The sequence below is a fragment of the Pholcus phalangioides genome, unplaced genomic scaffold, assembly GCF_987345545.1.
Source record: "Pholcus phalangioides strain wild (caught in Gottingen) unplaced genomic scaffold, Ppha-v1.0 ptg000014l_1, whole genome shotgun sequence".
In the NCBI taxonomy this organism is placed as follows: Eukaryota; Metazoa; Arthropoda; class Arachnida; order Araneae; family Pholcidae; genus Pholcus; species Pholcus phalangioides.
The window spans coordinates 21,047,424-21,063,733 of record NW_028301607.1 but is presented as its reverse complement, the minus strand read 5'-3'; the positions used below and the strand labels follow the sequence as shown (position 1 = coordinate 21,063,733).

Below are 16,310 nucleotides of genomic sequence, written 5' to 3'. Positions count from 1 at the left end.
TTGTGTGGTGGCACACCTGGAATATCCAAAGAGTTCAGAATTTCTGCAGGATACAGAACTATCTGTGCTGTGTCTGTGGCAATGTCAACCGATTTGTAAGATGTGGAGTCTCCTGGAATAGTTTTTAGGATTTTTTTTGTTGATCTTGTTCACACTGTGATTTTTCCGTGCCAGAATCGCTCTCTCACACAAAGTCATGCATGGTTTCGGTGATTTTGTTGAATGTTTGGCAAGACTTTGTCCGCAAGTTCTTGAATTGAGTTTGAAAACTGACAAAATCCATTTGGGAACATAATCAGTCCAGTGCTTGGCTCTATGGGGATTCTCCCATTGCCAAGTTTGATCAACTAATGTGAAAATGATAGCAGTGCTGAGTCATTTTGCAGTTGAACTCGCATGTTGGTGGATAATGATAATTTCTTAACTTCGTGCCAGAGTGTTGATGATTTGAGGCAAGCATTGAATTCATCTGCTTGCATTCAACATTTTTTTTCTCAGTTTTGTCGTAGTAGTTGTTGTTCTCTGTTGTTAGCACTGGCGTACGCAAGGGAGGGGGAGGGCTTTGGGGTTCTAACCCCCTGATCCAAGATTATAGTGTATATAATCTTGGATATATAACCCCCCTAGAAGGAAAAAAAATCTGAAACCCCCTAGAGAAATTTTTGCTTACGCCTATGGTTGTTAGTGATGCCATATGTTAAGCTTGTGCAGCGAATATCATTCAAACGCCTTTTAATCATTTTTTAAATTGAAACTATATCTCTAGAATGGGCGGTTGATGAGATAAAGGCTGCATTTGCACTTACATGACACCCTGTTTATAGGAAAGCAAAAATAACCATCGCTTCCCGGGTTTTCTTCAATTACTGGGAGGATTGGAAAAGTGACAAACCATTATAAATGAATAAACTGTTATAATGGCAGCATTAAAGATTTGACAAACTATTGTAAAGGCATGTACACGTCTGAAACGCATTGTTGGGAACCAACACAGTAACCAAAGTAAACGTTCCGAAAGTGATTGTTGCCCGACAGTTTTTCGCCCATTTTGGGCATTTGCCCAGCTCTGACGAACTTTTAAAGTAGCCTATGGTTCAATCCCAGTCCTGTTTGGTATATGCAAAATCTGGCGATGATCGGTCTAAAACTGTAGATTTGTATAAAGAACATACATACAGATATACATATTTTCACATTTATATATAAGATAATCTGATAGACAAGGAACAGTTCTCAATGATTGTCTCTTAGTAAATTAGCATGTTTTAGTGCTCGAAAATTATGCTTGTGACTTGATTGTAGGAAAATTGAAAAGAGAAATAATTTTCAATCTGGCAAATCACAGGCACATATTTAAGATACCCTTTTTCTTTTTCGTGACACTGGCATCATACTCTTCTTTTTTTATTATTTGTCATACTGCACTTAAGCAGCATATATCATATTTTTCTTCCACAAATACACGTATGTGCTGCATTTTACCATCTGCAACAGTGTCACAACTTTTTTTCATGTGAGTATATTTTGAATTTCAAATTGAGTACAACTGATTTTAAAATGCAGACAAGTTCTTTATTCAGCGATAGAAAATAGGTCAATCACTCACTTCTTTCATAAGCAAAATTACTGTTTGTGTAATAAAATTGAAGTATTTAAAGGTTTTTGTTATTGTATTGAGATTTTTTTTTTAAATTAGTTTTTCACAAACACAACTCCATCGCAATTACAAAATACTGTAATCTAAATCTTGATGAGTGGTTTTCCTACTCCTTGTTTTTCTCCATACACATGACATGGAGGGAAAACAGTTCTTTCATGGAGCTGGTACCAAAATTTTCTTTTCTCCCTATACAGTACAAATAAGTAGCATCTCATATTCTTTATAAGCCTTAGAAGCTGGTAGTTCTCCATGATCGTTATATGAATACACACATTCAATGTACTACAGGCATCCCTCGCTTTACACAATTAATTGGTTCCGCAAAATGATGATAGCATAAAGTTAGTTGAATTTAGCATGGGTAAAATAGGGATTTCTTCAGAAAAATAAACCAACCCAACTTCCGTCAACATAATATTTTTTGAATGAATTAATGAAACTTCAGAATAAATCTTGCGAATTTAAGCTGCATGAAAATAAACTAAATTAATATGTTTTACTTATATTTTCAGTCATGGTCTCCACATCCTGGAGTAGGACCCTAGGTCGGGATCTTTTGCAGGCCCCTTTATGATGAATTTATAGCGTGAAAAAGCAAAAAAATTATGAAAATTGTCCCGGGCCCCAGGGCTGGAGCCTTGTCACCCCACCCCTTGTGGGGACCATGTTTTCAGTACTTCTGATTGATTCTAGGGTGAATATAGATCTTTTTTTTCCTGTAGAGCTTGATATGATAATTGGCTGATAAATTTTTTTATTGAAACATCAATGCTGTTGTAGTGACCCTAGGTTCTCCGTATTATGAACATTCATTGAAGCAAACTTAAACACAGAAATTTATTCACAAAAATTATAGTAATGACGCACACTGGAGACAATGATCCTCCTTGATCGTTTTCACACACTTTTCTCTCTTTTTCTTTTTGAATGTCACCCTCCAGTTTTTGTGATTTTCTTTGTTATGTCAAGGTTTTAACTGGGAGATTTGCATACAGAACTCTACAGCCGTCTTAATACTAGGGCCCACCCGGGCACCTCAAGTGCAAAGGGGGCCTCATGATAATGAGATTTGGTTAATCAATCTGATTTTTGAGGTTAAATGCTTACATTTTTTAACAGTCATTTTATAGTAGTTAAGGGGCCACAGAAAAATCAATTTGCCTGGAGACGCATGATGGCCCTATAAAACAGCAAGATTCAGGTCACAAACAGCATTTTTTCATCGTCTTATGAAAACTTCAGCACCAAGAGAATTATGATAAAAATCTGATTATCCATCGCAAATATATATATGACCATTCTAGTTTCATTAGAATCTTTTTCTTTGGTTAAAATTCTGTTAGCATTGTCAATGTTATCAAAAGACATTGATATTTCTGAAATGGGGTGAATTAGATTTCGATCCCATATTTATCTCGTTTAGTTATTTTAATTGTCACATTTTAATTTGCATGCCCATTTTCAAAATTAACATCAAATTCCAGACCACATTTTGAGGTTGAGATTTCTGAAATCAATGTTTTAAAATCATGTTATATCAAAATCAAGTAAAGTGAGAGATACCTATATTGTGAAGATGGAGAAACAAAACAAATTGACACGCATACTGTAGTGTTCTTCCATAAAAATTCAATTGATCAGGACTTATATATATATATATATATATGTTAAGTAACTAGCAGTGCCATCTAGTGTTATGGGGGGAAGTACCCTCAGAGGGTAAACAATGCATCATGTTAAGATGGGTAGACCTTTGTTCCGGTAGCATTACCTTTCTCTTACTACTTCTATTTTGACTCCTTTACTATATTTTACTCTTGCTACCTTACTCTTGCATTCAGAATCATATATAAGTTTAACTAGCAATAAATACTCATGCATCTAAAATCACCCATATGTTATTCAATTGATTACACTTAAATTTATAAACTATGATGACCCAAAATGTTCATCATAGAAATTTGATAGATTCTAAACTCGAAGACTGTATAAGTTTAAGATGGAAAATATAAATGAATAGTTGATAAAATAAATAAAGTTTTACTCATGGAAGCTATCAAAGAGCAACAAAGCTGGTTGTGTTTGACATAAGTATAATGAAGCTACAGTGACTTTTGATACATTTGTTGAATAAATAAAATTAAGATAAGTCATTTAAAGGATATATCAAATTGTTTTTATTTGTCAAAAATGTCTCGAAAGATAAATGTGTAGAATTTTAATGTCAAATATTTCTCTGAAGTTCTATGTTTAATTTAAAACTATCTAATAATGCCTGGTGCTGCCTGGTATCCACCCCCTCCCCATCCCCGTACTGGCAGCACTAAAGAAGTGACAAACCATTGTAAAGGCATGTACATGTCTGAAACTCATTGCTAGTGAACCACAGTAACCAAAGTAAATGTTTGGAAATTGATTGTTGAGCCAGAAACCATTGTTTGCCTGACAGTTTTTTTGCCTATTTCAGGCATTTGCCCAGCTCTGACGAACTTTTAAAGTAGTCTGCCATTTAAGTCAGGTCCTATTTGGTATATATGTAAAATTTGGTGATGATCGGTCTAAAATTGTAGATTTGTATAGGGAACACACACACAGACAGACAGGCAGAAAATCGATTTCATATAAAGTTGAACCCTGTTATAGTGCCGCCCATTGTAGTGCCAACACTGCTTACTGCCACAAATTTTCCATGAACAAATCTTCCATATATAGGGTTTATAATCCCGGCTCGGGCATGAATGTCTACCAACACTAACTAATTCCCTGCACAGATCATACAGATCTCTTGGGAATATGTGATCACATTATTCAATAATGTAAAACACCTATTATAACGCCACCTATTGTTCGGATGTATACAAATTCTATGTCATTTTCCAAGAAAATTTTCACAACGTTCCTTATTTTTTTCTGGAAGGAGTTGAGGATTTATCGTTTTCTCATTCCACTTTTATTATCAGTCAACATAATAATAATTTAGAGCAAATGACTGGAAGAATAAAGAATAGTGTGGTCAGGGGTCTTAGAAAGCATATTGAATGCCTGAATGGACCAAAACTACCAACGTATTCAACTAAACAGATTTATTAATAGGGGGAAAGTGTACAAAAAATGAGCGTATTGTACAAGTTCTTTCAAGGTTGCCAAAAGAAGTTTTTCAAAAGTGCATGTTTTTACTCACTGATCATTGCATTTCGAGTGCTATCACCCTTCATTTGCTCCATTCAAATTGTGCTGGAAGGTGGTGTTCTTTCCATATCTAAGAAATGGGAAATTTGTGTCTATCAAACCAATATGAACTAAAAAAGCAATGCCGTTTGTTCATTCACTGTAATTATTATATTCCTGTAACTTTGTATATATTTTTCTCATGCTTCTTTGAGCTTATAATCTGAAGCTCTGTATATACTTTTCTAATATTGTATTTTTAAAATTTTTTCATTGTCTTTTTTTCGTCTAACTTCGTTTTTTTTTTGTGTGTATGTGTGTGTGTATTTGGCTGGGCTTTTATATATATATATAAACATCTGCTGTACTCTTTTATAACCAGGGATCCTACTCGTCCTACTTTTGCTACTTTTTGGTAAAATATCCTACTTTCTCGCTTTTGTCCTATTTTCTAGTTTTTGTCCTACTTTTCCTACCTTTTTACCAAATCCTATCTACAATATTCGTGTAATTGGTTTTAATTGAGCAGGGAATCATCGATATATTGCCAAATAGTACAAATGTTGTAGATTGAAATTAATGATTCTGCCAAAGCAAATAGCATTGTTTTCAAGGTTATTTGGGGGGGGGGCATATGTGGGCTATTTCGTTTATTAGTTTTTTCATTTGCTTAGTTTGAAGGTTCAACAAGTAGAGTAGTCATTAAAACTCTCTGTCTTGATGGAAAAAATAATTTTGCATTTACTTTTCATTGTCTAGTAACTAGCAGTCATCATTCAAAATTATGGTGCACATTTTGTGTATAGGTGAAACAACAGTTTGCATTACAAAGTAGTTGGATACATAAGCCTATTCCAGGTTTGGTGATTCTGACACTACCCAATAGCATTCCATTGTCTTTTGTACTTTTAGGGAATACAGAGGTATGCAAAGGTAAATAATGTATGCAATACTCAGCAAAGAGCTAGAAATGAAAGTGCTTCATTTTACAAAAACGATTACACTGGTATTGAACAGTAAAATGTAATGAAATTCCTTTGAAAAAGCGATGGCAACACAGTAAAACCATCCATTTCACCTTGACTCATTTACATCGGAACTTACGTAATTCTAACATTTTGCACTGTGCTTTTGAAAGTGGTCTGGAAGGAATGTCATTCTTAAAAATCTCACATGCCTTCATAATTTGCTGTGTGTATTGTCGAAGAGAGTTGACAGATTGGACTGTGGATGACTCCAAAACAAATGTAATTTATATTGTGGGGAGAACGCAGAAAATTATTATCTGTAGTTGCTAGTACACTGTTTTGCCAAAAATTGTTTTTGTAACCAAGTCATTTCTGTCATTTTGGCTTTGGCTTGAGTCAATCTTATAAGATACTGAAATAATGCTATTGAAAGAATATTAATGAAAGTAAGTATCTTTACTTACTTAAATAATCACAGTATAACAAAAAAATACTGAAATTTTTTTTATTGTTGTCGTTGAAACATGAATTTGCAATGCGATCACAAAAAATCAAACTCGAGTTTAAAGATACAAACTTGATATTGCGATTTCAAAATTGTCATCCAAAATCAATGAACTGGCATTGGTTGAGCCCCCATAATTAAATGTAACGTTTATCTTGTATTTCCCAGTTCTTTATCATTTTTACCCCAGTAACCATTGGATGGATGACAATAATGAATGAAACAAGACCTTAATTAAACTATAAATATTTATTCAATTTTCAGTCAACTATTAGTATAACATTTTAACAACAATTATCACATTTAACCTTTTCTCTCAATATTGCAACGAAATAATAAAACTGAACGGTCTCACCACAATGTCCAGGTATTCAGGTATTAGTTCTCGTCGTGCACAAGAGATGGCAAAATGTCTACTTCACGGCAGAAGACTCCCCGACACCAGGTTCGGACGGGTTTGGTGTCTCGTAACACACGTTGAGGCCACAGCTCAGCTACTGTGTAGGAAATTGGAGGCGAACGTCCAAGGGTAGCCGGTTTGGCCACTAACCAATCCACAGGCAACGGGATCATGACGACGTTGGATTATTACATGAAGTCGGGCAATGAGACGGGTGAGGTGCCAAAGGCACACCTTTCCAATTTTAACTCATTGTTTTGAGAGACGATCTGGCACACACCTCCACAGGGCGTGACGCCTTAGTGATGAAAACAGAAGGTTAGTCGGAGGAAGGAAAGTGCTGTTCGTGTAGATCTGTCTGGTTTTTATGCAAGAGCGTTCCCACAATGCCCCATGAAAGAACCAATCACAAGGTCGAAGGTGCTGTATTGAGCTTGCATCTAATTTACATAATTTCATGAGAGAAAAGGAAATATTGTAAAATTTATAACACTGAATCTGGCAACCAAACATAACAAATTGGTGATCTAGAAGAAAGAGAAGGTAACTAGACGAGCTATTTGGATCTCTGGCATGGATGTAAACCGGAATTTATATGGGACGTTGGCAGCCCGACCTCTGGCCCCATTCTTGCTGTACGGCTAGGAGACCCCCCCCCCCCACCGACCGTCAGACTAAGCGAACTAACTGGCTCGAACCGGATCGCCAACGGAAGCCTCGGGTGGTTTCCGGTAGCCAACGAACCCTGGGGCCTAAACAAGATTAAATGAACATTAAGATTTTGTAAGAGATCCCAGGTCGTCATGTTACAGTATGCAGAAATCTAGTAGAATACTATCAAGAGTTGTTAAAATATTAGAAGAGGTGAAAGCGTTTTTGAATGAACGTAGAACTGATTTGTCTTATGAAGAAATAAGACTGATTTGTCTTAGAAGAAGCTTAACGATTCTAAAACTATCGCAGAAGAATTAGATTGTGAAATCGGTTTTCCAGTAGCAAGCACTTCTGTAAGTCCCAGAAAAAAAGAGGCGAATGTTTGATTACGGAAATGAAGACAATGTCATACAGAATCTGGAATTGCATTTTAAAATAAATTTCATTTTATTATACGTTACCATTAGTAAATTAGAAAAAAGGTTTGAATTGCCTCAGGATCAAAACAGTTGTTTTGCTTTCTTGGAGAACTTGGGCAAATTCACAAACTTAAATCCAGAAGCTAAACTAAAGCAATGCTTCAATTCACAAAATAAACTGAAGGATTTTAGTACTAATAATTTGGACATAAATGCAGTTGATTTACAGAACGAAATCGAAATTCTTCAGACGCATATAAAATTGACTGCATCTTCAGTTAAAATTTTGAAATATTTGTTTAAAAATAACTTAATTAACATATTTCCAAATTTATCAATTGCTTTACGCATTTATTTAACATTACCTATCACTGTTCCCAAGGGAGAATGACTATTTTCTAAGCTAAAAATTATAAAAAATTATTTAAGATCAAGTTTGTCACAAAAAATTCTCTCAAATTTAGCAATAATAAGCATTGAAGATGACATAGATATAAATAATAATTTGATAATAATTTGAAATGATAAGATAATTTGCAATAAGGAAATCAAGAAAAATAGATTTTGATTGTTGAAACTATACTTTAACTCTATATTGGTATTTTAATTTTATTATGATTGTGTATTGAATGAAAATGATTTTGGTCTGTATCTAGTGTTTTTTCATTCACTTGTTTCAAATCACTGCTCTATTCTACCGTGATTTTTTTAATATTTTCCTTCCACATTCGGTTACTTGCAAGTAATCGTTTCGTTGCTTGTAAAGTTGTGAGAGCTTGAACATTCTCGCATCTTAAAGAGCCCTTTGGACTCTGAGACATGGTGTATCATCATAACCTGTCATATTCACATTAAATAGAGTTCAGCTAATCACTGAAGGACAACTCATACAGTGTCTATGCATACTTTATTATGAAGGCGTGTAAGTTTCGGGACAATGGACTCAATTTGGGTGGACGAACAGCAGCATATTGCAAAGTATCCCATTAAAAAATAAATTGCCATTTGTAAATTTCATTATTTCATTCACAATAATGTATAATTGAAATAAAATAAAATTAGTATTATTTTAATAAATATTCTATTGCTTTTATGGTCAGGTAATGAAATTTCATTTTTGCTCAAAAAACAATGGTGGTGCACTGCAGGGGTATACGCAGAACCTTCCTTTGGAGGAGGGATGCGATAAGTGGATTAGAGAGAGAGAGAGAGGGAAAAGGGTTATGTAAATTTCAAGTTGCCCCACAAAAGTAGCATTCTTAGTTTAAAAAAATTTACTAAAAATATATGTTTAAAAATATTTCAATATTTTAGTTTTCAAAAAACACTTTTCAATTTTTGCGGGGGGGGGGGGGGAGAGATGACACTCCCTCCCGCTGCAATAGGGTCTTAGGAGTGGTACAAAATGCGTCGCACCCAAGCAGCAGGTGAGCTTGAGCTGCCCCGGCCCGTGATCAAGCCACTGAATGCTAGATGTTGAGTTAGGTGGCATACAAAAGACTTCACGACCATTATCTGGTATTCAAAGAACTTGGAATTTTTCGAGGTGACTTCTAAAAGTGATGGTTATGGTATGCAATACACACAACTTGTGAGCCTACCTTTTTTATCACATCCACTGAAAAATACAAATTTTCGAACGTTGAGAGGATGTGGATCATGGTGTATAGTTCTCACTCCCACAGGTGTAGCTACAGCAGTGGCTGATCAAATTTAATGTTCTTTGTGGTTTTTTTTTTGTGATCTATGGTGCCACGGATGAAAAAGTTTAAGAATCGCCTTAAGTATAGTAAAAAATATGATTTTCAGGTAATGGAAAATAGATGTATTTTGAAAAGATTTATTTTGTGCATCAAGTGTGTTTTGTGGAGGAAGAATTTCTTTTTTGGATACAGTTTATATATATATATATGTGTGTGTGTGTGCATGTGTATGTGTGTACAGTTTTATAATTTAAAAAAGTACAAATTATCATTATCTGATTAATGAATTGAAGTAAATAAATTAATAAAGTGATTAATTACAAAAATCATATTTTTGAAAATTGACTACTGGTATATAAAATAGATGTTTGTTTTGGCCCCCCCCCAACCCCAGAATTTTTGTCCATGAACCGCCACAACTTGAAATGCATAAATTTAGTTTTATTCATTTAAGAGTCCATTCATTGTATTTTAACCAGTGCTAACTTGTAGTCGTATCATTTTTAGTTTTATACTTCTTGAGATTTAAATTTTAAATGGTCATTATATCAGAAATAAGAAAGCACTGTGCCTATAATATTATCATCTGCATAGCTTATAATATTTCCATCCATTTGTAAGTGTTGTATGTTTTTTTAATGACTAAGAGGAAAAGTATTACCCCAAGAAACAATCCCTTTATTACACTACTGACTGTTTCCTTAAAAAATCCAGTTTTATTTTTAATTACCTGCTTTATGTTCATGAAGTAACTTTTAAGCTGATCCAATTAGATTTCATGTCAGAGCAGTTGTATACATTTAAATGATGAATGATTTAAATATACATTTTGAAATTTCCATTTTAATTATTTGCACTCCTATTCAAAATAACTTCTACCTGTTGTTACAATGTGTAATTATAAATGGTCGAAAGAATACAATATTTTTTTTTATAATTTCAGGGTTTATAGCATTGGCATTGATGTCACAAATGGACAAGGGATATATGAAGACACCATCATTGTGATCTTAACACCTCGTTATCAGTTGGATAACAGAAGTCAACATACACTGGAATTTTGTCAAAAAGTTCCTATGATGGAGGTACTGAATGCATTTGTTATCTTCATCTTATTTTTATTTTAAATTTTTTGTATTCAGGTTTGGTATAATTTACAAAAAATGCAACAAAATACAAGTTAGTGCACTTACTTTATTAAAATAAGCATACGTACAAGCTGTGTGTGTCTCTCAAATTTTTCACACACCTTATATTGCTGCAATTATTGACCTTAGAAACATACTTCCAATCTTTAAAAATTTTCTTTTTAATCTTTAAAAATCTTTAGAATTTTTTCTAAAGACAACCATAATCTTTTTATTTGCAGTGTATTATATGTTATTAATTTTTTTTAGTGTTATGCTTTTATATTGGGTATTTTGGTTATATTTGATATCCATATTTCTTATGAACAAATCGTTTCAACCACCTTGTTGGGCGATTTGCCTATTGTGGCCTTTGTATTACAAATTTTTTGCAAATGATGTGCGGTTATTTAAAATGTCATAAACTTTCCAGTGGGGAAAAAATAATAAAATTAACTTTTTACATAAACCCTGTGTGCTAAAACTTCCACATAGTAAAATATTAACCCTTCTCTGAGAAGTCATTTGCAAAAAAATTCAGATTTTTTTAAGGAATATTTGTGGAGATATTTGATTTCTAAATTTTCAGCATTTATCACGAGCGATATAGGGTGGGATTCATGAAATGTAAATTAAACTCCAAGTTTAAAAAATGGAATTTATGACTAAAAAATTAAATAATGTCACACTTTAATAATTTTAATAATAAAGCCTTTCCAGCTAAATTGCTTCACAATAAAACCACCAACAAAACTATTTGCATTTTTCATGTGACCAGTGGTTTGAAGTTTGAACCACCAATGTTTCCTGAATTTATTTCTATGTGTCGAAGAGATTTACAACAGATTCTTTGTTACAGTATCATTTTAATTCCTCAAAAGTCTATTCCTATTCCTTTATTCCTCAAAAGGTTAAATAATTACTTTTTAATAAAATTATCCCATAGGAGTAAGAAGTGTCCCTGATGAACTGTCTGTTGGCTTTGCATTTTTTAAATGAATTTTGTTAATATTGCATGTATGATAACATGAATGCAAGGTATTTCTTACATTCTATATTCATCTGTGTTGTTTTGCAAAATAAATCTATCTGTTCTTCGTCTATATGGGCATTGTTATCCTTATCATTTTGCAAAGTACATGCCAGGTATATGCTGCTAAAAAATAGGAAAAACGTTGCTTATAGTGGCTTTGGTTAATGCTATCTATTTTTGTAATCAAAAGAAATTGTTGATGCAATCACAAATGATAGTTTGCAGCTTTTTTGATCATGTTGCCACTACTTTGATTACAACCACTGCCATATGTGAAGGAAAGGGGTTGACTGAGCTGAGATTTTAGAGTTTTGTAGTAAAAATTAAAAAAAAAAACTATTTCGCTCTCTTCCCCCCCCCCCCCAAAAAAAAAAAAAAAAAAAAAATCCTGTGTACACCTATGGTTACAAGCCACATATTCCAAGAGAAAACTGCAGATCAGAATATTTTCTACCGTTCATAAAAGGCATAATTGATATTTGCTAATTATTACTAATAGTTGCTGATTCAAGAACAAAAGAAAGATTGATTTATTCTGATTGGACAAAAGTTTCCCAAATAAATGTTAGCTTGTAGATATACTCAAATTATTGATAAACATGTTACTGATCTGTAGAGATAAAATGTTATTTTTCTAAAAAACAAGAAAAAGTTTTTAAATTTTTTTTTGTATCATAATGGCAGGATAGTCAAAAAAAAAACAAAACTGAACTGCTCCATTCAAAATGGTTGTGTTTGTACAATTTACTCATGTTTATGCTTTTCTCAGATATTACTCTAGTTCTTTGCTGTAATATAATCTGTAGGTGCAAATTTCGCTACTTTAGAAGGGAAAAAATGATACTATAATCTGTGTGTGCATTTCTGGTAGCTATTTGTATTGTCAGCAATGTTGCCTTGACGAATGTGTAAGGTATTAGTTGTAGTGCCTGGTTCAAAGTTATATCAGCAGACAACGATATGACACTAGACAGTTACTAAATGTTGATTTCTTTTAACATGTTCACATCTCACATTTTTACCCTCCATTGCTGATGTACTGTCAGACTAGCCTTGCTACTTGACAAGTTTTTTCTTGAATTTATTTTTTCAACTTAAATGTTGATTTGGCTTACACAGGGTGATTCAGAAAAGATGAGAAAAACTTTAAGAGGTGATAGTGCACACCAATACAAACAATTGTCATCACAGAATGCATGGTCTAACATGAAATGCAAATGCACTACCACGTTCAAGACGGTTGCTCCACAAACGTTAAAACAGCATTCCTGTTGAAATTTATTGGGAGAAAAATAACACCATACATGTAAATGTAACGTATAGCCTATGAAATAGTTTTCATTAAATTTCTGAATTCGGCTTTAATTCTAAATATTCATTAATTGTGATATTTCATTGATCGATGGAGGAATTATTTTTCATTAAATCTTAAATTTAATTATTAATTTCACTAATTCTGGTGTTTCATTAATCTAGTTATTTTTCATTAAATATGAATTTTCAGCAGTTTTGGAATTATTTATTAATTTTAAATTGTGATCAATTCTTCCATTTGTTTTGACTTTTCACAAGTTCCAAATTTTCATTTATTATGGGATTATTTCAAATTAATTTTGGAATTTTCATTCATTCCAATTTCTATTATATAATTTAAAATTATTTTTCAATTTTATTAATTGTACAATTCATTCTAAATTTTTAATTTCTGTAAATTTTAAATTTTCATTAATTTTCATAAATCCGGAATTTTTACTAATTTTCATAAATCCTGAATTTTTACTAATTTTCATAATTGCTCAATTTCCGCAAACCCTGAATTCTCATTAATTTTTATCCATCCTAAATTTGTGTTAATTTTTATCCATCTTCAATTTTCATTAATTATATTTAAATCCACCTTTAGTTTTTAATTACAGAATAATTTTCCTTTACTTCTGAATTTTCATTAATTATGATATTTCATCAATCAAGGAATAACTGAGGAACAATTTTTTTGTTCTCTGTTGCATGGAGATTTTTCAACTGAGATCTAAGTTATTTTCTGATCACTGATCTCAAATTGGAAATCCATTTTTTTCTGCATGCTCTAGTTTTTATGCAATTTGATATTATGCAGGGTTTGAAATAAAGACCTTAGGCCACCCTTTATCTTTCGAACCGTTGGTTATAGAAGCATGCTTTCAACTAGAAAAAGTATCCAAATAACATGTCCATCTCAGATATGTCACTAGGGTATCGAGGTACAAAATTTAATTTTTTTATACGGTCCCCCTGTCTTCTAACTTTTAAGTATAAAGATGTCACCCTGTCTCTTCTGATCCCAACAAAAAAACTTGACGTTTCTAAGTGTAATATTCACCGAGATACTCGAAAAACGGAGGAAATTTTATGGAAAAACCGCATTAAATGCAGAAAAATAATTTTACCTGCATTTAAAGTTGTTTTTCCTCCAAATTTCTTCCATTTTCCAATTCCTGCTGGAACATCAAATGGGATTTCCCTCATAAAGTCCAGAAACTCAAGAATTATAAGCTCAGATTCTTTCCTGTAAAGTGCCAAAAAAAAAATAAATTCAGAAAAAACTAAAAATGTTATTTTGAAAAATAAGCTCTCAAAAAATCTGAAATCAGCATACTCAAATTAGGTAAGATCAAGTGCTTGTATAAATGCAACAGAAATTTTGTTCCCCACCATAATTTATCAGAAAAATATGAATTTTCAATAGTTTTTTAATTGTTCATTAATTTTGAATTGTCATAATTCTGATTTTTTTCATTATTTTTGTGTTCACGTTTTTATATATTGTATTTTAATAGATTTTTTTCAGCATTCCCATACTTTATATTTTAATTGATGTTATGCTTCATTTTAATGCCAACTTTAATTACCAATTTATAATATCCAGGCTCTGGGAGCATCCCAAATGTCAAGGTTCTGGGCTCCCTGATATTGTTTCTTTCTGAAATCGCTCGTCCACTCAGGGTCCTGTTCATAGTTCACGAATGAAGTGCTTTCCAATATGTGCATCTTTTGCTACACATTGGAGCATGTTGACATCATTGTGCTTGTGTCTCGCCCACTCACGAACGCTGCACACGGTTCAATTTGTGCTTAGCCTTACGGAACTGCAAACGGATGTACCACAGAGGCAGCATGAATGTACGGTGAGCATTTTCCCCACAGGCAGTTGCCCAGTCCTAAAACATTTATGCGCTTGCATCGGTAGCTGTGCAAAACAGGATCCTTTCTTTCTTCCCAGTCTGATGCAGGTTGTGCAAGGACTGCCATAACAGCAGGTGTGTAAGACAAGATTTTGGAGATGGTGGCAGATCAGCCAACTACAAGCAAACGAGCAGTTGACTGTAGCCTTGGTGTGCCACAATCCACAATATGGCAGGTGCTGAAGGGTGAGAGGTTACACCCATGCCGTTTTCATTGAGTCTAAGCATGGAATGAAGAAGATTATGCTCGTCTCGTAGACTTCTCCCGCTGGCTTCTACAGCAGAGTGCAGCACGCCCACATTTTGCGGCAACTGTTCTTTTTGCCAATGATTGCACTTTCGCATGAAAGATGGTGCATTTAATACCCACAATAAACATGTCTGGGCATCTGTAAATCTACATGCGCATCAGCACTGCTTCTCCTACAATGTTTGGGAAGGAATCACTGGCAACCACCTAATTTCATTTTAGGCCATGCATTCTTTGATGAAAATTGTTTGTTTTTGTCTGTATTACCACCTCTTAAAGTTTTTCCCATCTTTCCTGAATCATCTTGTATATTATAGTTCAATTAATCATAGTGTTTTCTTTATTTCATGAAACATGTAGTATTTGTAGTTAAGTATATAAAATGAACTAATATTTTCCAGGTTGGGGAATCTATTTTATCAGCAACACCATATTGCAGCTTACCTTTTCATTGGTTTCATATTGATAAAGATAACCTTCTTTGTGTGAAAATTGCAGATGTGTCTCAGTGCTGTTGGTCTGGTGGTTTTAGTATTGACAAAGTACAATCTTTTCACCTAAACATGCGGTAATTTTTTTCTGTTCACCTACTGTAATTGTAATAACATCTTCAGCTTAACTTGATTTATTTTAGATTATAGCAGACGAGAGAGTTACAATTTATGAAAGAATATTCATTGTGTTTTGGTGTTTATAGTGTAGACTCTCAATAATCTACCATGCTGTAATCTGGCCCATCCAGTAATTCAGCATTTTTAGGCGGGTTTTCTTTGAGCATGGGAGAGAAAAACATGTCACTTCATGTCTGTGTGCAGAAGTTTGTATTATTCAAATGGGATTACACTTACTTCTTGTAATCTGGCAATTTTGTTAATACGGCACACCTTGGTCTGATATGCACCTTGTGCTGGACAAATCTCAAAATAATTTAGGTGACAGAAAACATTTTTCACATTGTGAAAAAAAAATTTTACCCGAACAAAAAAGGTCCAAAATATTGCTTCTTTTGACTTTTTCAGGGCACAGTGACCCTCTTTCATGTTAGGAGATACAAATTACTACAAATTCCAAAAATTTTGTGCTGCTCTCGCCTGCAATTTAGTAACTACACAAAGAAAATTTTAGGTACTAATACAATTTTTTTAGTCACAGAGACCTACAAGTACTACTTACTACTACTTAACCATACATGCAATGCATAA

At 33.4% G+C, this 16,310-nt stretch overlaps 1 protein-coding gene across 4 annotated transcripts in view; it reads left to right on the top strand.

The window, feature by feature from the left end:
- The window catches only part of Vps13D (vacuolar protein sorting 13D), a 561,523-nt gene that overhangs the window by 436,693 nt on the left and 108,520 nt on the right, over positions 1–16,310 (top strand). For all 4 annotated transcript variants that reach the window (XM_089241869.1, XM_089241867.1, XM_089241868.1 and 1 more), the window contains exons 62-63: positions 10,421–10,562; positions 15,510–15,676. In XM_089241869.1, coding sequence (XP_089097995.1) covers positions 10,421–10,562; positions 15,510–15,676 — 309 coding nt within the window. The remainder of the gene's footprint in view (positions 1–10,420; positions 10,563–15,509; positions 15,677–16,310) is intronic.